General features: G+C 42.8%; 1 protein-coding gene across 22 annotated transcripts in view; it reads right to left on the bottom strand.

The window, feature by feature from the left end:
- Positions 1–21192, bottom strand: part of ADGRL3 (adhesion G protein-coupled receptor L3) — a 493993-nt gene that overhangs the window by 101468 nt on the left and 371333 nt on the right. For all 22 annotated transcript variants that reach the window (XM_077177050.1, XM_077177053.1, XM_077177036.1 and 19 more), the window contains 2 exons: positions 3381–3686; positions 1659–1762 (listed from right to left, as the gene is read on the bottom strand). In XM_077177050.1, the coding sequence (XP_077033165.1) occupies positions 1659–1762; positions 3381–3686 (410 nt within the window). The remainder of the gene's footprint in view (positions 1–1658; positions 1763–3380; positions 3687–21192) is intronic.

Genomic DNA, 21192 nt, shown 5'->3' with positions numbered 1-21192 from the left:
GAGGCTGGGTCACATATCTCAAGATCCCAATGAACTCCCACTCAGGCAAAAAACTTAGATCCAGGGTCATCTCATAGATTCCCCAAGTCCTTTCTACTGACTGGAAGAATGTTTTTAATGCTGAACATAACTAAATTTCTTCAGGGAAAAAAAAAAAAAAAAAAAAAAAAAAAAAAAAAAAAAAAAAAAAAAAAAAAAAATCTAGTCCCAGTTGTAACCTGCTGGGCATTTCTCAAAACTTGCCTTGTTCAATTTTAGCCTGCTTTGAAAGCACGTAACAAATTAAATGGGGCCCATTTGTTACGTAAATGATAGCTAGGGTTTCAAATAAAATAAGTCTAACCTTGATGGAGATTTCATCAGTGCAGGCTATTATTTCCCTCTGCTAATGGCTAACGGCCTAGTCATCTTCACCAAGCAGCAAGAAGTCTCCCAGCTGCCTGGGTGAATTATGGCTGGAGTAAGTAATATTAACCCCTCCAGGGTAAGTACATAGGTCATAAAACAAGAGCTGCACACAGCTGCTAATGCCAGCAAAGGCAGCCTGTGCTCATCAGCTCGCTGGGTGTACGGCAAGAGAGGGACAGAAGGACCATGGGCTTTGTAGTGGCTGTGCCATATCACAGCAGCCCCACATTAATTGATGTTTTCCTTTGTGGAGGGATGGGTGTAAGCACAGATGAAGCAGGATAGGGATGACCAGTGATAGCAATTCACAGATTATTAGGTCTCAGTTTAGATGGGGGGCAGAGAGGAGAATGTCCAAGAGTCTCCTCTGGGGGTGACCCCATCCCACTGACCAGTGGCTCTTTGGGAGTTCTGTGTCACTACTGTGCAGCAAGTAGTGACACAGAACTTACAAGGCCAAGACTTGCTCACTCTGGCTAAAGGAGTGAATAAATCCCCACGAATTGCCATAATAAAGATTCAGCCCACAGACTCCGTGGCGTAAACACACATCTGGTCTCTGTTTGTAATGAAATCAGCTGAAAGCACCATTGTGCATTAATAACAAAAATGCTCAACATATTGCTACCAAATAAGCTCTGCTTGTCTTGAACTTCTATTGTCACATGTTAATGCACTTTTAACACTGATAAATGATGAAGTGCTAGAAAACATTCATCAAGGGACTTAAAAGTCAAAAGATAAGCATTACTGCAGCATTGTTTTCTATTCCACCAGTTCTTTTATAATTTGGGCAGAAGTTAAAAACAGAAAGTCAGGGGCACAAAACAAACATTTCACATTGAGCCTGCCTTTCTTTGGTAAAGATTTCTTAACTATGGGGTTTATCCTGTGTTTGCGTGACATGAAAAAATCCTTGAGGATGCATGAAAGGGCGCTTCCTTTTTCAACAACTCAGTACTTTCCATACGTCCACCCACCTCCTCCTCCCTCTTCTTGCCACGAACAAGAAATGTCATTCATTCTAGTTTAATTCCACTCTTTAGTCCTTCTTCTTTGCCTTCCCTTACCCTCTCTGCTTTAATTTCCATGAGACACTTGCTTTCTCCTTGAAATTCTTGGCTACTCTGCATGGTTCGTGCTTTATGTGTGACTGTTGATCCTTTTGGGTTCTTTGTATGAGAAAACCAGAGAGCTGAGCAAACTCACTGTGCAGACTCAGAGTGGTCAACACATGGGAAGGGTTTTACCTTTTGAGTGATGTGGTTGATCCAGGGTGAAGAGCAGTTGCTAAGATCAGGTCCTTGGGGTTCCCAGATACCGTCAGGCGCGAGACACCGGAAAGTTGCAACACCTGTAATAGGAAAGTTGCTGTGCTCAGTGTGACTCATTGCATTTTTCCCCCTAGAACCCCATGTCAAAGGCTTCTGGGAGCTTATTAGTGCTCAGGTCTTGACTAGCCGACTTCTGAGTCATTTCAGTGTCCCTAGTCTCTCCTCTCCTCCTTAAAGGACCAACTTGGTCCTTTAAGGGCCCTAAGACATAAAAGACCCACGATGTTGTGCAGGAATATTATTTCTAATTTGGCAAACAGCAGTTACAGACAGAGGACGTGCAGGAGAGCTGCCAGCTACTAAGAAATCAGAAGTAGATCTCAAACACCGAGCCAGCACCTTGAGTGGTCTGCCCCACCACTGGTGATTTGGGATCAGACCCTGTGCCTCATCTTCCTTGCTGCTTTATGAAGATTTTATGGCTCTGAATCATCATTACAACATTTGGGTGGAAACACGCAAAAGTTTGAATGCTACAGACGCCAAGATATAATTGCTGGGGTTTACTGTCAGCCCCCAGCTGTCAAGAAGGACTTTGGAGGAGAGTTTTGTTTGGGAAGTGCTGCCCAATCCCTGCTGGAAAAGACAGCAAAATGTCTCAGACCCTTTCAGACAAAGAGAAGTGCATCACTGCTAATGTATCACAGCTTTTAACAAGTTGCATGAACCACTGAAACGGGAGATGGGAAAGGCTTATTGGCCATCCCCTATGCATAAGTTGGGCTATTATCTTTTCCTTAGTTATTTTCATCCTGTCCTCAGCTCTTGTGCTTAGGAAAGGACTCCCTGCATCCAGCCTTCATTTTCCATCTTCTTTTCCTTTTTACAGTTTTGGTTCAGAATATCCTTTTCCCTCTCTGGGAATCACATCATACTTTTGGCATTAATTTTACCAAGCAGGGCTGGGAAAGACAGCAAAAATGTTCTTTACCTATTCTCACCTGTGATGCCTTTCCATACTCCTCATACTTTAACATGTATTTTATCAGTCTGTCCTCACCAAATTCCAGACTGAGTCAGTACTCATATACACAGGTGTGAATGACTCTCCAGGAGAAGAGAACTTTTGGGGCTGGACACCAAGGCTAGCATGAAAAATAACTATTTTTAGAAAACTGCATTTGTTAAACCACAGCAAACTGAACTGTATGCCAAAACCCATTCTTAATGCGATTATGTTTCAAATTGAACAGAAAATTTCCAAAAGCAATATTTTTCAAGAAAACAATTGTGGGAAAAGCAAAAAAAAGGAGCAAAATCCAATAAGTAATAAACCATTTTGAAAGATTTGGCTTTGTTTCCCCGCCCCCACTTTCCCAGCTGATCATACTGGATGTTGGCTGCAGTTTAAAAAAATCACTCACACTCATTCAGGAGCTTCAAAGTACAAGTTTTGTTGATTTCCTCCCCTGTCCCCTTTCTCAGCAAAACAAGCAAAGAATTAGCTACCAACACATCAGTCAGTGAGCCCAGGGGCTACAAATACAGGCAAAACCAGGTAAAGCGCATCATATACAACTTCTGGAAGCAGAGGCTCTTCCAGCACATTCCCAAAGGGTTTTTAGTACTGGTTGCACACTGACAAAGTGTTATGGAAAGTGAAGACAGCCTGCTGTGCTCTCCCATCCCCTGACTCACCTATGGAGCCCAAGGGACAGGGCTGCTTTGCCAGCTGGCCCTGCCGAGTCCGGGACCACATGATGTCGCGGGCTTCCATGGGGTCGCAGCTCTCTGCCCCGGATGGTGGCAGCTGGGAGGAGGCAGGTGGCAGGTGTGTGGTCATTTCATCAGGGACATCAGCCATGGGGGACGGCGTGCTGGTGCTCCTGTTCCTCCTGCCCGAGGCTGACGTGGTGGTGGTGCGGCCCGTGGTGCTGGTGGCCACGCGCGGCGTGGTGCTGGCAGTGGTGCTCCCTGGGCCCAGAGCCCCCGATGTGGATACTCCTGAAACCAAGGCAGAGCTATTAGAAAGAGGAAGGGATCCTCAAGCCTAGGTCCTGAGGATGTCCCCTCTGATGACTGCAGGGTGTAACTGGAGCTACGACTAAGGCAAGGCTTTCTGCACAAGCCGCCTTAGAGAGAGAAGCTGGAGCAAACAGTGAGAGAAGCACACAGGGGGGTAATGATCACTGGAGCACAACTGATTTTCCAAAAGCACCAGCATCGATGAAAATAAAGCAGCACTTTATGCCCTCACCATTTTTCTTCTTGGCATTTTAATGCAAAAATCTTATTTCCCATCTTTTAGGGAACACCTAGCAGAGAAATGCTTTCAATTGTTAAGTGTTGCTGAAGACGCGGCTGGTTTGGACAGAAAAACGTTTTCCATAGTGCAATTAAAAGGAAAAAAAAAAGGCAACAAAAACCAACAAAACCCAAAACCAAACCACAAATCTATTCCCAAAATCAAAAGTGCACAGAGGGATGAACACAAGGCTGCACTCTGGAGCAAGCCATCAATTTTCTCTGAGGTTTGTGCTTTGCTGCACCATCCCAAGAGCAATGCCTGGCCCCTTGATCTGGAAGCCACGTGACACAAGCAAAAAGCACGTCAGCCCAGCCAGATCCTTGAGACTTTAATGCTCAGTGGGCTAATTCATTGAAAACCTGCAATGAGCAGTCAAGCAGCAAGAGGTGGGGAGCCTGCTTTAGAAGTGCATTAACCCACTGTACATCCTGCAATAGCTGCACCAAGTACTGAGTGTGTAGGGAATACTGAGGGATGCCCACCTTACAATTACCTTATTTAACCTCCTGTTTAGACCAAGGTGCTTGCACAGACTGGAGCTTCACAGGGATCTGTCTATGGCTTGGCCTGAAATATCAGGTGGGGGAACTGAAGCAGGCTGCCCCCAACTGCTCCCCCATCACGCCTGTCATGTCACACACAGCTCATGGAAAAGTTTGCTTCTCCCATCTCCTTTACCTCTCTCAAAGATAAGCACCCTCCAGCTTCTCTCAGCATAAAACTTTTACTCCAGTTCAGTGCCAGATATTCACAACTGCCCCCTCAATCCCTGCCTGAGAAAATTTTGGGGCTGACTGTGAAATGCAGGTAAGGAAGCAATATAAAAAGGCTTGTTTTGATCCATTCTCACTCTAATTTCCATGCTGTAACACCTCACTACCATCCCACCTCTTTCAGGATCCAAAAAGCCTTCAGTCACTGCTGCTCCATGTCCAGCAACATGAAATGGAGTTTCTACACTAATTCACCTGAGCACCAGGACACTAATCTGAAAACAGGTATCCAACACTCAATGATCAGATTTTCCAGCCTTCTCCTGCCACCTCCCTTTCACCATGAACCCTGAGTTCAAATGAATTCTGAAAAATACAATACAAAAAACATGCAGATCCTGCATGTTTCTGCAAGATCTTTTCTCTCAGATTTCTTCCAGTTTCTGCTCAAAGCTGCACTAGGTCACCAAGAAATGATTTCCCTCTGATGTTACAGGGAGGACTAAAATTTGTAGAGAACTTCAGCAAACATTACACTTTTACTGCAGCAGGACTTAATACAAGTATGTTTTATTTCTTCATAATATAGATTAGCCTGGTAGATAGCAACCTGTAAAATTTTTCCCATTTACTCTTACAATAACAAGTTATTTTCCTTCTGCAAAATTACCTATGCCACGCACAAAGGAACTGAGTAGATACAGTGGATGCAGTTTCAAAGTCAAAGCTAGCAAACCCTGTTTAAAATTATTCTTACAGTCATGTGTGAGCATATAGAAACATACACTGAGCACCCTGGAGCTCCCCTTGATCCACACGCAGGAGATCTGCATTTTTAAGCCTAGTTTTCATTGAAAATCATTGAATATCCCACAGCATGCTGTTTTTGGAATAGCTCTGGCAAGTTTACTGTAGCAGATAGGCACAAGGGATTTAATGGCATTTTCTTTCAGCCATAAAAAAATGAGCTGTTTTATCTTTCATAAACCCCCTGGCACCAGTGTCAAAATCTCTTTGAGGGCTTGTTCTTCCAACTTTTTTCTTGTTCCACTGGGCTTTCTTGCTGCTTTTGAAAATAAACACATCCGCCATTTACATAGGACAAGTTGTAAGACGACATGAAAGAGCTGCCTCCGAGCTGCCTAACGGAGTGAGACTGCCTCCGAGCTGCCTAACGGAGTGAGACGGATGGGATACCACTGAGCTGAGTTCAAAGGTTTGATTATTCAAAGAGTCAATTTGGTAATGAGCTCCAGCAATCATGATCACCATGCTAACACCACCCAGTTTTTCACCAGGAAGCACCACTTGCCAATTTTGCTCACACAACCGTCTGCTTCAAAAAGCAAGTTAATTGGTAAGGAGGTAAAGAACAGGGGATCGGGATCATTTACATATAAATGATTCTCAAATCCAAGCAAAACCATGAAGAGACTGCAACCTGTGTAAAAGCACCTAAATCCTGCAGCACAGAACAGAGATCAAACCTCCAGATTAACTCAGGCTGCCAATAAACTGTGAATTTTTAACCTGGGGGAAAGCAACACTGCAGCACTGCTTCAGCAGAGGGATTCTTCAGACAATGTTTCACAACACAATTTTTGCTCCAGGACAAGCACCTTTAAAAACCACCAATACTACTACTAGAATGTAGTATAATTAGTTTATATATTTTTAGTATATATATAGTTTATATAATATAGTTTATATATTTCTAGTAAAACTAGAAATGTATAAACTTAATTACTTTATTTCACTGTTTGTTTTTACCATGCATTGCCATATCAAGACCCTAAAGTTTTTGGATAAGACTCAGTTTTTATTCCTTACAAATCCAAGACTGCTGACTTTGATTCCATGAAGCAGAGCACTGGGATAGGAATTTTCAGTGCTCCCAAGAAAGCAATTTATGGCTGTGGAAACATTTCTTCCCCAGAAACACCCCAAAGTGATACTTCACTTTTTTCTTCCCTGCTCTATCTAGAGAGCTGGCAGTAATAGCAGAGGACTAAGTTTTGCCATCATTCAGATTAAAGCTGCAGTCATAAAAAAAACAAACCCCAAAACATTTCCAGCGTCCACAAGGGAGCAATTGCAACTCCCAGAGGAGCCTCTCTCTACTCAGGGCACATTTCACTAGAAAGAAAATAGAAATTTTTAGGTTTTTCCCTTCTCTCTTTTATTTCCCAACCTCCACATAGAGCTCAGGCTTGTGGAGGCAGATTTTTACTTGGTGGAAGGAAAATCATGATAGGGATTTGCTCATAGGGAAAAAATCTCACATAAATAATGGACTGTCTTTTCCCCCATTTCTCTCTGTTCCCCTCTCCTGAAGTAGTGACATGACAAGTGACCAGCACTTTGTATTTGTCATGAAGAAAATCCACCACATGTCATATAACCACAATGTGGTTAGGTGCTCTGCTCACCTCTTCCTAGCTCTCCCAGACATAGGACACTGCTTTCCCTAATGACTCTGACTAGTGTTTTCCTACCACAAAAACAGCTCTGATTGCAAAAAAGGCTATTTGCTACCTTTTCTCTCATTTTTCTTAAATTTTGGCACCTAAGTCTCCAGCCAATAACCCGGTGTACTCAATAATACTTAATAAGAGACATCATGCACTTTCTGTCCCATGGATGAAGATAACTAGGTGCCCCTTGAGCAGAAATTGCTGAGAGGATTTCCTGGGTGAGGCTCACTGGCTTTGGCGGGGTAAGGGATGACAGGAGACATCCATCAAGCTGTCCCCGTGGGGTCACAATCCACAGGTTCAGCCTGCAGGCTGCGTGCTACGAGCCAGCACTTGCTCACGTAATTGGAAGGAGAGGCTGCACTCCAAGTTCCACGCTCAAGGTCCAAGCAAACCGCGATGACTTCACTCTCTGGCGAGTCCTGCATTCCTGAGCCTGACGCTCAAGGAGGAGGGATGGGATGCTGGCAGCCAGGAGGCCCTGCCTGCTCCCTGTGCTGCACCTAAAGCAGGGCTGGACCAAGTGAGGTACAACTAATCCATCCTAATGCCAGTGCTCTCTTGAGCATGTCCAGACTCCATTATTTACACATGTTGCTGCTGCATGAAGGCAAATGAAGCACTGAAGGAGTCGGGAAGGCTGCAAGAAGCACAAAACCTGGAGGTCCCTCCCTTTCCTCCCTCCCTGTAGTTTTGCCTTTTTCATATTTGGCAACAACATCCTTTGCTTACAGCATCCCTTTTATCATTTCTTCTACCTAAAGATGGTGCAAGTTGTATTTACATAGCAAATAAGAAGGTTTAGGCATGCGTTGAAAGAAGCATCCCAAAACCCCACAAACCTAATACAATTGGAGGATTATATCACAGCTGTTTTTCTCTTTCCTGTCACATAAATGCATCTCATGGGAATTAATTTTCTACAGGCATTTTCAAACACATTTCAGAACATCTTCTGAAACTCCCTAGAAAAACAGTAATATTTGAAAGTAAATATATTCCCACTTTCTTTCGCCTTTTTTTTTTGTTTTCATGTGTTTTTTTTCAAAGAACTCCACGTGAGGTAACAGAAGAGAATGATGAAAAGAAGCACCTACACAGACAGCACCAACTCATTAACACGCTGTTGGACTGCAAAGTTACACTGAGTCTATGTTAAAGACGTCGCCCTGCAAAACCTTCTCATGGTAAATGTCTGCTGGAAGACCAAAAGCCACATGCTGGTGCCACTCAAGAGCTGCGAGCCAGGGAATCGACAAGGTGAGATTAGCCCATAAATTATGTACAGCTCCTTCCACGTGTTTGAGAGCAACTATGATTTATTTTTACTGCAGGCGAAGGCCAAGTCGGCCTCACATCAAACATCTGAACAGTTCTCCCCTCTGCTCACACATGCCATTATTTTGGGAAGCTGAGCCAGAATCCTGTGTGTGAACATAAGTTCACACGCTGCTTTTGGGGAAGTTGGGATTGTGGAGCTTTATTTACTGACACTGACAAAAGGTTGCAAAACCCATTGATGGAAAGATTACATATGCAGTGGCCCCAGAGTGCTCAACGTGGCACATTGTCATCAACAGCACAACTGCACACAGCCCTGCACTGTGAAAAAGGCACATCAAGTATGATACACAGCTCTTCCTTTTCCTGCCTCTTAACTAACACAAGGGAACAAGGGAAAGCAGAGGAGGAGGATGCTGCATCTGAGAGATCTGAGAGAAGGAAGAGCCATTCCCTTGTGCACAGCTGACAAATGGAAAAATCACTTTCTGGATTTTCTTTTTTTTCCTATTTCTTCTAGCAGGGGATCAGCTTTTGTGCCCAAGGCTACTCTGCTCACATATGACTGCTCTGCTGGGCTTGTGCAGATGCTGCAATGGATATGGGCCATATGCTGAGTTCCTGTGCTGAGAGGAAACCTACAGCAGCAGTCCAAGACATGGTGCAGACTCGGTTGTTTCTAGGCACTTCAAGCTGGAATCACTTAACACACTGGGACTTTCCTCTGAGTCTCAGTCTCAGCATTTAACATAAACAACAAAGAATGAGAGCTAAAGTGGGAGAAATCAGCACAACAGGCTCAAGCTCACTCAAACTGCCCCAGCTCGGACTTTTCACTGCAGCACCACTCTCAGCAAGACAGTTAATACACCCAAAAAGCCACTGAATGCACCCATTTTCAACAGGCAAAAGGTATGCAGACCTTTTGACACAAAACTCTGCATTTCTGACAATGATCAACAGTTCATTCCACATGCTGGATTGCTGCAGATTGCTACAGAAAGGCTGTTCTGTCAAAAACATTGTCAGTATTATTGAAAATTTCTAGGTTTTGCCTGAAAAAATATGAACCCAAACAGCAGTCTGACTGCATTTTCGTGAAATATCAGCTTTTATGCTTCTGTGGGACTTCTGTGGGAGTGTGCATGTGTCAGCACTTAATACTTTTTCTGTCTCCAAACAGCTCTTAATGTCAGGTCCCCAGTTTAGTTGTCATTTGAATAAAAGAAGATACTTCTTTATTTTCTTCTTTTTTTTCCTCTCTGACCCATTCTTCTCCAAGAAACTACTGGATCCTGCTAAAAATATGTAACTTCAGAGACATCAGACAGAATTTTAACTGTTATTTTACAGCACATATCTAGCAACACCAGGAGATGAATGGGTACAGCACAGGAGCATCACCTGTTGTCTTCACCATGGTCCTCTTCTATCAGAAGACAGTTCCTAAAGTCTTATCTCTGGTTTCCTGCCCAGGAGCTCTGCCAAATCCACCTTTGTGAACCTCTTGTACCCTCTGGAAACCATTCACTGAGGGTATTAAAGCCTTATTGCTTGTTCCAGACTTTGCAACTGATTCTGAATGCAGAAATTTACCTGGACCATTGTGCGCAAGACACAAAAAAATTGAGCATTTCTTTCAACATCATGCTGTAATGCTTTTAGAAATACACATGAACTATGCCCATAGGAAAAGATTACAGAAGAGATGATCTAATAGACAGTAGATCAGGATTTATTATAAATGGACAAATCTAATAGTTTTTAGAGTTCAGTTCAAGGGCTATTTTTAGGCACTCTAGCTTCAATTCACTCTGGTTCTCAAAAATACTGTCAGATGTGGTTGCAGTTACTTTGTATTTCTGGATTTGAATGTATAAAATCTGATTTTCTTTTTTTTTTTTTTTTCAATCCACATGTGGCTTCACACAGGGGGAAAAAAGAAGCATACAATCTTTTTTTTTTTTAAGGACATACCAGCTGTGTGTTCTTGTTATTACTGGATGTATGGAGTGAACTTCTAACCTCCTAAACAATCACTGTCCCTTGGCATGATTCACATCCATCAGAGCCAGTGGTGCAGATCTTATGCACTGTCTTCCAACCTGAATCCTTCAAACTCTATTAAAGAGAAGACTGGAAGGAATTCCCCAGTATCCCATTGTTAGAGAAATCACTTTTGATTTGAGTAACAGGTGCTGTCAGTTTTTCATTCAGAGCACATTAGAGTGCAGGCACGTGAGCACTGCATATTCACAGCTATAAGAGATTTACTGGTGGCTCAGACTGCCAGCTTTTTGGGTTTTTTTATCTTTTAATTAATTAAACCATGTATGCTTCATCTATGCAGGCTGAAACCTACCTTTTAGTTTCTAGGCAGAACAAGCAAATGTGTAGCTGGTAAGAGGGAAACCAAATTTTTTCCATCTGTATGGCAACGGATGCAGCTTCATCTAATGTGTGTTTCCCACTTTTTGCCTGCACTTCTCCATCTTTAATTGAACAAGTTGTGTGCACTGTGCAGAGGCAGTGCCAGATGGAGCCAGTCTCTCTCCAGCAGTTCTCCACCTCTGCATTTGCAAAGAATGGAATCGAGTGCAGGAATCATAAAGTGACTGTTCACGCCCCAGCATTTTCTCATCTACCCAATCAATGTGACGAGTCCTTTGCAGTCAGGCAGTCAGCTTATACCACTGTCCAAAACATTTCTTCAGTTGCACGCTACAAACACAACTTAATAAAAGAAAACCATCATCTTCAAATAGTCTCTGTTCAACTGTGTGTGTAATATCTCCAATCTAGATGTTAGCCAGCAAGATGGCCAATTGCATTCAGACAAATGCCTTGGACTTTCTTAAACATATCATAATCTGCCTGTGAAATGGCTGGTTAGTTGCTTTCCAATTTGTGAAATGGTTCAAATGCTGTAAATAAAAAAGAAATTGGACAGCTTTCAAAAAGGACAGATTAGACTTTTCAATTCTCAGTGTTCTGTGCTTCCAGGCTACACTCCTGTGATCTCTGTATTAATATTCAGAACCTGATTGTGTTATGCTGCTACCTTGAGGAAGAGGGCACAGTACAGTTGAGCCCAAGGAGGCAATCCACTGGAACTACAAGAAATCAGCTCCCTGGCCCCACAGCACACATGTGTGCAAGGGGTGTTGGGGAGAGATGGATGAAAATTTGCCTGGTCCCACTTCCTCCTGTCCAGCTTGGCAGATTAAAAGCAAAAAGGCTGCTTTTTGCATCACAATTCACCTCCCTTTGCACCACTACCCCTTGAGCCCAGCTTCTCTGGGGCTCAGGATTTGAGGTGCCTCCTGCATTCCTGTACTGGGCTTCCAAATCAGCCCCAATGCCCAGTGTCTCAGGTGTAAACACACTCTGAAGGTGGGCTGGTCAGCTGAAATCAAAGACAGGAAAAGGAATAAACCATAACATATCAAAGGTGGAGTTACAGCTTTTCACAGCCTTCTTCCTCTAGCCCATGTCAGGATTGGCTTCATTGGCATGCAGATCATATTGCACTCCCAGACATGAACTGGAGACCTGAGAGCAGGCCCTGCTGGCTGTACAGTACATGTTACATCCATAGTCTAGAGCAACAGGAATTATGAACCTGCCAGCACAACCTCACCTTTTGCCTTTCACCAAACCCATCTATTTCCTCCTCTTGCTACCCACTACCTATTTCAAACCTGTTTTAAAATCCAAAATCCTTCTCCAAAGCCACCAAAGGTCCTTCCTCTCTACAGGGCATTTGCTCCACTCAATATCTGACTGCACTGGCTTCTATTTCATTTATTTTTTCCATTTACTCTTGTTCCTGTGAGGAAACCAGCCTGAACTGGGGAGAGAACTGACCACTGAAACCACCAGAAATACAGAAATGGTGAGAAAGGATGCCTTTCCTCATCCTTTGAGCATGTCCTGGTGCACCTTGATATGGATGTGCTGTCAAGACCCCTCCTAAAAATCAGAGGGCAGGCACAGCTTCAGGCCTCTTGGTCACATCTTGGTTTGGAGGTCAGGTTAGTTCAATCCTGTCCCCAAACTTACCAGTGGTTCTACCCCTGGAGACACAGATGGAAAGGAGGGAGAGAAGAAAGAAGCCTATGCTAAAAAAAATACTTCACATCAACCAACCCTAGGAAGCTGACAAAACTCCCTTGTAAGAATGTCAATATTCAGCTACTTTCAGAAATAAAGCAGTTTCCCTAAAAAAAAAAACATAAAATGCTGCTCAGCTCCCTTTCTAAACTCTTTATTACTCATGTAGAAACGTCAATATATTGTAAAGCTCAATTCTAATAGCTAGATTCATCCTGGCTCAGGGATCTGCCTAAACAATGCTTAACTACAGCACTGGTGTCTAAATTTGTTTTATAGATATCTGACTTATGCAGAGGGCTCCAACAATGAGAGCACCATTAATATTATGAAAAACACATTTACTTCAGCAAAGCAGATTTATAACAAATAAACAAACTGTGCCATATGCAGGGTGTTTTAAGGTGAAATGAACTGGGTAGCACTTTCAGGGATCTCCAGTTTTCCTAACAGACTTGAGTACTGGACACAGGCAGCTTGGTGCACTATCAAGTCCATGCTGATATCCTAAAAAGCCTGGCAACTCTCACCTATGTCCCAGAGGCTAATTTTTCATTTGAGAGAGGCCACTGGGGTGCTGGTAGCAATGGTGAATATTCATTCATATGCTCAGCACCTCAGATCTCCACCCTGAAGGCTCCAGGGCCAGAGGCATTGCCATGGCCAGTCATCTCAGTTGAAATGTCACAGCAGAAACCCAAGAAGCAGGAAGAAGCAAGCTCCAAAACATCAGAAAAGGAGGTTTTACCTAGGAAATTTTTCTCAGAGACATTAAGGGCTACCAGCTCTCATGAAGTCAGCTTTTGGCTGAGCTGTAGTTTCAGACTCTTAGCCGAGGGGCTGATGACAAGATGACAATACATAATCCCAGGATGGAAAAACTTTCAGCATTGATTTGTAGCTTTACATATGTCACCCTTCAGGTTATTCTTATTAATGGATAGCTCAGACCAGCACATTGCAAGGTCAGCATGTTTTCCTGTGTGAAGCCAAAGAATATACCCATTGACCTTTTAAGACTCAGAATTGGGCCCAGAAAAGAAAAAAGACATTAAAAACTTACAAGAAAGTGAATAGGAGTAGTGAAAAGCAAGAACTTTAGGTCAAAGTTGTATTCCTGCTTCCCCAGGTTTGGCATGTGGTTTTTACATGCAGTCAAGTGCTGAAGTTTACATGCCCAGGGGAATTTCTGGTCCAAACCAGAGGCACCAAATGCACAGAAGAATGTCCAGGTGCTGCTGTGCCAGACTAGGGATTTTCCATAATGTACTCTTGGACTGGAAGCCTAAACTGCACCTGGTCCACTTAGGCTACCAACAAAAGCATTGCAGATCCTCACAAGCAACAGGAGAATCTCAGGAAGTTGGGAACTGGCAGAAAAAAAATGAAATAGGATGACACAAAAATGAAAAAAGCAAATTGTATCCTTTAGAGATTTTTAAGCTGTGTAATCTCCCTGCCTTTTTATAATATATACATCCATAAAATGAAGTACCTGATGTCACTGCAAAAGCATAAATTTCATACTTTGAACAAAAGAATGATGTCTCTCATAAGGAAAAAAAAAAAAACAAAAACATATTCAACATGTGACAAAAGAGGAGAGAGAGGAGAGACAGAGAAAATCTGACCTGGTCCAATTCACATGCCTTAAAAACATAACTGCTAAATAGCTACAATTGTCTTATAGACAAACACAGACATACAGGCTTAACTAAATGTGAGTGCATTTCCATAGGACAGCACAATTCAAAAGCATAACAGAAAAACAGGAGGGAAAAAAAAATAGTCAAGCAGTATGTATTCAATTCTGAAATACAGCAGAGATGCAAATATACTTACAGATGTTTTCTTACTTTCAATCTAGGATAAAACTACTGCTACAGTGCATGGCCAAAGAGCTCCTATATGCTTCTAGCACACAGTCTAAACCTCATTTTACAGCTCTCACAGGTAACATAAAATAAATGCACCAGTCTACAGTGATTATTAGTTTTCCCTTTCTTCAATATCAAATATGTTCAAATGTTTTTGTTTTGTAAATTTTTTACAGCAGACCACTTAGAACACATGTTGTGACCTGTAATGTTATTAGCCCTGAGCCTTTCAAATTCCATGCATGCATCAAGAAGCTTCATGAATTTGTAGGGAAGAAATATATTCGTTTTTCTAGTCATTGCAGTGTTTCACAGCTACTAAAAAACTCAAAAGCCCTAATATTTTACATTATCCAGCCAGAACTCTCATTTTGTAATAATACCAACCAAAAATCTAGCTCACTTATGTCATCAAAAGCAACTCTTCTTCCATTATCTTAAATATAAATGAGAAAAACCATACAGCTGAAGCGGACAGAATAATTTATAATGAGAGGAGATCTGTCATGCCAGTAATACTAGAAAAAAAATTGAGCATAACCTTGAACTCGTTTGGAATTGAAGGAAAAAAACATACTTTCTAGTGTAGTGGTCAGGCTCAAGATGAAAAGGGAGGAAGAAGGTGACCTGTGATAGACCTTCGTGCACTAAGCAAGTCAAGAAATGCTTAAACCTTCAAATAAATATTAGACACATTTTGTTGCTTTTTCTTCTTTAGAGGCTAGAGCCTAAATGACCATGGGTCACAGACATGGCATTGACTGGCATGGCATTCAACCTGGAGATGGCTCAGCAAAATACAAATTCCAAGTGTAGGCACTACAGTGGCAAGCAGCTCATGCACTGTGTTTAGCTGCCACAGAGATTGTTCCAAGGCAGAAAGAAATGTGGTTTTACTTGAAGAAAAAGGGAGAGACTTGATTTAGGAAGCTGAGTCAGCCAGTTTATAGACAATAAAAGGTAGCATCAAAAGCCATTCAATTTGTCCAAGACCCCGGGTGCTCTTTGGAGGTGCAGGAGCCTACAGGTTGGTGCAGTGCCACTGCCTTCACTGTATCAACATCTCCATTCCTGAGCCTCGGCTGAAAACTGTGCCATCCATCAGCAAGCAGCTTCTGGCTTTGCAACCCTGAAAAGCTCAGTGTCTGTTACAGCAAATCTCCAGGCTACAAAAGAAACTGCAAGCATCTCAACTATTTGCTTGCCTGTCCTTGGGGCGTTTAGTTGGTGCTGGGGAAGGCTTAAGCCTTTCCACGGACAACCAGAAAATCCGGAACTATGGCACAGATGCTAAGAACAGAGTAGTGGGAAGAGGCAGGGGAAAACTCTACCTTAAACGGCCAACCTGATGTCCTTATTTCCTTCTCCTCCTGCAGAGGACATTATTCATCACAGTCCACAACACACTCCTGGGAAGTGCTGAGACGTGCCAAGGATTACAGTAAAGGAGAGGTGGACAGGGAAGGCTTTGATCCTCCCGTGTTGTTGCATGAGGAAATTATTTGCTAATGCAGAAGAATGAGCCCTTCTTTTGATCCAGGTTATTCCATGAGGAATCTCTTTCTGCAAAGCCTGAAACTCAGACAAGGTATTGGGCTTGAGGGACCAGTCTTCCCATCTTCTGTGCCAAGCTCAGCATGTCCACGGTACACTTCTGAGCACAACACGCAACTCCCTAATCCTCTTGGCAGCAGTCACTCCTACAAGGTCAGTCCCCCTGGCCTACAAGATGCCTTTCCAAATTAAGCTGTTATTTTCCCTTATTAAACATCAGATTTGAGCTAAAACAGCATCACTGATTCAGTTAAACCCTCACTGTCTGCAGCTCTTGTTCGGAGCAGAGCGCACAGAAATCTCATAGAGACTGAGATGCCTGGTCAAACAGACTCCAGTGAGTTGTAACTAAGGGAGATGCAACTTTATTTTAGCAACATGAATCATTTCAGGCCCAGGGACAGCAATGTGAATCGTGCTTCCTGGCTGAGCTTTTGTCTTCAGTAATAGCAAAGTGCATACTGCACTGAAGACTCAAGAGCATCTCCAAGAGTGGCCAATAGACATTGCTCCCTACCAGGGCACCCTGACCTGACACTTATTAGCCACAGATAGCTTTCATCCACTGGCAGCTGCTGATTTATGTGAGGATAGGGATGTTTAGCTCCAAGAGGAGGTACTATCCACTGCCATTTACCACCTCTGAAGGAAATGGGTAGAAATTAGGAGGACAGTCAGCCCTAGATCCAGCCAGCTTTTAAACAAAACCAAGCAGTCACTGGATTTAAAATCTTCTAAGCAAAACAGGATGAGTACGTTCTAACAGAAAAGAAACTTTAAGTGTGTGCAAAGAAAACCAAATAAAATGCATAAGGAAGGGACTGAATTTAAAAGCAGATATAGATTTCTTTTCTCTCTTGCACGCAAAGCAAAGACTGTTCAAGAGTGTTTAGCAATCTGTTTGGCACCTGAGGACTCCACTAGCAACATAACAGAATATTATCTGTCCATTTCTGTCAAGCTGAAGCAAGCTCACCTTCTGGTGTCTGCCTAAATGAAAAACAAAACCATGACAGAACTGACCCAGGCCAGCCCAAGAGTATGCTGGATGGGATGGGGCAGAGATGAAGAAAAAGGGAAAGCAGATGCAAAGGGTGTAAAATGAGAAAGAAGCCAAATGCAGGGACCAAGATGACTTAAAAAATTCCTTCCCCTACAATCAAATTTTGGGCCTTTCTAGGTTGCTTTTTCCTTTTTGATAGTATCTAAATCTTAAAACCAGCCTGACTGGATGAAAGCAGTACGAGTTAAGTCAGCGTTACTGAATATTTTTCCTTTGGAGACAAATTTCTTCGCAGGGATCCTCCAAGTGGTGAATGCAGTGTTATATTTCCTTCATCAGCCAACAGAAACATTGCAGTGGTGAGGCCAAGCCCTTGCAGGTGAGAGGATCACTGCTGGAAATTCAGGCTAACATTCAGAAAACCTCCAGTCTTTCCCTCTTATCCAGATTTCGCTCCCTGCACATCGAATAAAATCTCATTCATGCGGAACCTGCCTTACAGCTCTCTGGGCACAGCGCTGGCTCACCTCCACTAAAAGGGATCTTAAATCTCTATTTTTAGCTCTTTTCCTCATCCCAGGTCAGTTCCAAAACTAACCCCTGCCTGTCCCACTTGTCATTGCCTACAAACCACTTCTACATCTGCCCCTTGGGTAATGAGCTGCTCCTTCCAGTTTGGTTTCTCCATTGTCTTCCATTTGCTCTCCTTTCCCAGAAAAGGCAAGGGAACACATCCTCACATGGAGCTTTCCTCAGCCTCATGCCTGCTTCTCAGCTCTCTGTTCCCTTAACTCCAAAATGAAGGATTCTCTCAAGGTAAACAATTTTGGGTATCTCCTTTACTTGACATCTGACACTACCCCACAACCCCCCTCAAAGTCCAGTGGGCACGACTTGCAGCGTGGGGTGGCATCTTTCTGGCTGATGTGCCACATCCCAGTGGTAATATTTGCTAAATTACCACTTTCTCCGCCTTTGGAGAACCATAACCAGCAGGGAAGTGTTAAAGTCCGGTTGCAGGTTGGAAACTTCATTTATTTCCCCACACCCAGAACTGCCAGATAAACTACTTATGTTTGTGTGGACCTGTTTGTATATACTCTTCTTCCTTCTCCACAAAACAAATTACAATTAAAGTTAGCTGCATCTGATCAAACAGCACATGAAAAAGGACATCATAGTAGATTTGCACTCAAAACACCTGTCTCACTATAACTGGCATTCTTTTTAAGGTTTGGGTTTTTTTAAATAGACAAATTGAACCAAAATTGATACCCATAAAAACATTTGTGATTTGACCTTCTACAAGTTATCTCTGCTCAATCAGAACTGCAGGCAAAAATCTGGTTTTTTCCAATGATAAGCAAGCATACTAGAAAAAAAAAAGAAGTATCTTATGAGACACTCAGTTCTCTAATAACCCAACTTGAAGTCAAGGGCATCCTTCCTAGGCCAGAATACATTTTATTGAACAAAACTTTCTAATTAATTGCTGACAATATAACAGCTATGCCAGCAAAATTTTCCACACTGCCTGTCTCTCCTTGCCACTCTGCCATGCAGCAAGATGGAAGCACAACAAAGCCCTGATTAAACCTTCCTTGTTGCAGGGCATCCTCAGTTTTCTCAGTGAAATATGTGTTCAGTCCCTGCTGTCCTTGGTGGCTGAGGTTAGGCCATCTGCAGCAGGCGTGGAAATGGCATGAATGATGACAGGCAATGATTTAGCCAACATGACCCATCATTTGGGCAGCCAGTCAGAGACACAGATAATGATTATTCTTACTGCATTCATGCACAGAAGCTTTAGGATGCAGCAGGAGCAGCTGGATATTTATTCCAGGCCTACAGTCTTGGAGATAGCATGAGGTATTGGGGAAGAAAACATCACCCCACACCTGGCAATATCACAGCATCCTCCAAAAGCTCTCAGGTAAAGAAAGGCTCATTTTATTATCAGGCTTGCAGGCCAAGGATGGAAAGAGCCATGGAGAGCTGAAGAAGTATTTGACCTCTCTAAAGTGAGACAGCTACCCAAATGCTGTCCCTGAGAACATCAATAAGTTGAGGCAGAGATGTGCCAAGGGAGGGAAAGTCAAGTGTGTGCTCCCTGTTGGAGCTTCTGCTCCATGGGTCAGTGAAGGAGCTTGTGAAGCAGAGACAAGTTTAGCTGCTTTTGTTGTTTGCAATTAGTCCCTTTGAAGTGTTACAGTCCTAACCAAATAAAGAAAACTGCCTAGGCACTGAATATTTAGGAAACTACTGTCCCACTGAGAGCAAAACAGCAAGGGGGATGCAAGGGGAATGGGCTGAGCTCAGTAGGACTCAGGATTGAGTCCTGTGCAGCCTGTGCCATTATGAGTGGGTCAGGCAGGACTTTGCAGACTTCCCTTTCTCTTCATTTTTGCACTTCATTATTTTCCCCATAGGAAAAAACAATGCAAACACAGTGGGTAAAACATTTAGGTCAGGACTTTCATAAACAGGATCCTGATGTTGGTCTCTGAACAAGTGACCTGATTTTTAAAAACACTAAGAAAGCAGTATCTCCCACTGCCTTAAACAAACACTGGCCTTTTGAGTATCAGGTTATTTAGGGGTCTCAGCCTTTCAAATCAGGCATCATCTTCTCATATCATAGACTCAGTACCAACTCAAGAGTCCAATCTAATGAAGCTGCACATAGGAGATCAGATCTAAGATGAAGCCTAAAAAAAATAAGACTCCCAATTTACTCAAGCCAGCTGGGAAATCCTGAGTGCAAATTAGCAAGCAGTGACTGATGTATTTACATCACACCTCAAATACCTATAATATCCAGTAAACCACAAACATCCTCCTCATACACCTCCAGGAATGCTCGATTTTGCAAGGTGCTTTTCCTAATCTCTGTCTGAGGGTGTTCCTCCTCCTTGGTGGCAGAGGGAGCGCAGTGGATGGTTTAGCCCATCAAATTTTAAATAGCTCAAGATGGCTTAAATCCCTCCCATGGCTTGCTACCTCTGTATGTGTCTCTTTGTATTTGCTGGACAGAATTAGAAGCAGGGATAGCCTTTATTACGGTCAAGTTAGATTAGTGCTTGTGGTTAGAACAGTGTCTCAGGGCTAAGGAACATCTGCTCCAGATTTGCTTTGAAACACCCAAAGAGAGCCCGTGCTGCCCTATTTCTCCCCACTCTCTGGCAGAGAGCCCTGCACCAGCCTACATGTACCTTCTGCCTCCCACGTCACTGTTCAAGTTCCAAACTGACTGTCTTTGGTGCTTGGGGGGAAAAAAAAATTTAAAAAATCATCTCCTTTCTTATCAGCTTTTGAACAAGTTTCACTGCTGGAAAAAAAATTCTATCCATGTATTTCTGAATATAGAGGACATACTCCATAAATCTCTAAAAAAATACTATGTGAAATGGAGCATTGATGGGTTTTGCATCTGAACTGAGACTGACACTCTGAAGCATTTTGCTTTGCCTTTTTACAATAAAAACTGTATCAATCATTAGCAATAGTACAACACATAACTTAGGGACATGGAGTACCACGTACTAAACTTGTTAACCTGGTAGTGCAGAGCATGGCAGCACATAGTCCCCAGTTCAGTACAGCTTTTATATCTAGACTTACACTTAGGAGCCTGGCATGGATTTAACTCATTTCAGCCAGACACACAAACTTTTACATCCTCATTTGCTCAACTTCCCAGGAGAAAGAAGAAAAAAAAATCCACATGAACACCAGAAGATGAGGCAGGACCAACAAAGGGATCCAGCATTTCTCCCAGGCAGTGCTTACCTAACAACAGAGATCTGTCAACCTCAGGCCACATTACAGAGGACAAGAGCATGTGAAATGCATTTTGCTACACACCAGAGAACAAATGAAATAGTAAATTAGGGATGAAATGCTGCAATAGCACAAGAGTGATCCTGGTCTATCTCTGTGCCCCATCAGCTCAGCCCCAACAAGGGCTGAATCTGACTTAATCTTTCACACAAACACTGCCAAACATTGTTTCAATTGAAAAAGGCTTAAGGTGAGATTTACTTTTTTTTTCCAGAGAAGTTCCTGCCACAACCACTGTCAAGACTCTTGCATGCACTAAAAGATGACAGATACTAAATTATGAAGTGTGTTATATTTCTTTTCAAACACAACTAACTAGTTTCTTTGAAAAAGACTTGCATCATTCT

Source organism: Agelaius phoeniceus, chromosome 4 (assembly GCF_051311805.1).
Source record: "Agelaius phoeniceus isolate bAgePho1 chromosome 4, bAgePho1.hap1, whole genome shotgun sequence".
In the NCBI taxonomy this organism is placed as follows: domain Eukaryota; kingdom Metazoa; phylum Chordata; class Aves; order Passeriformes; family Icteridae; genus Agelaius; species Agelaius phoeniceus.
The sequence above is the reverse complement of the archived record's forward strand: the minus strand, read 5'-3'. Positions and strand labels throughout refer to the sequence as shown.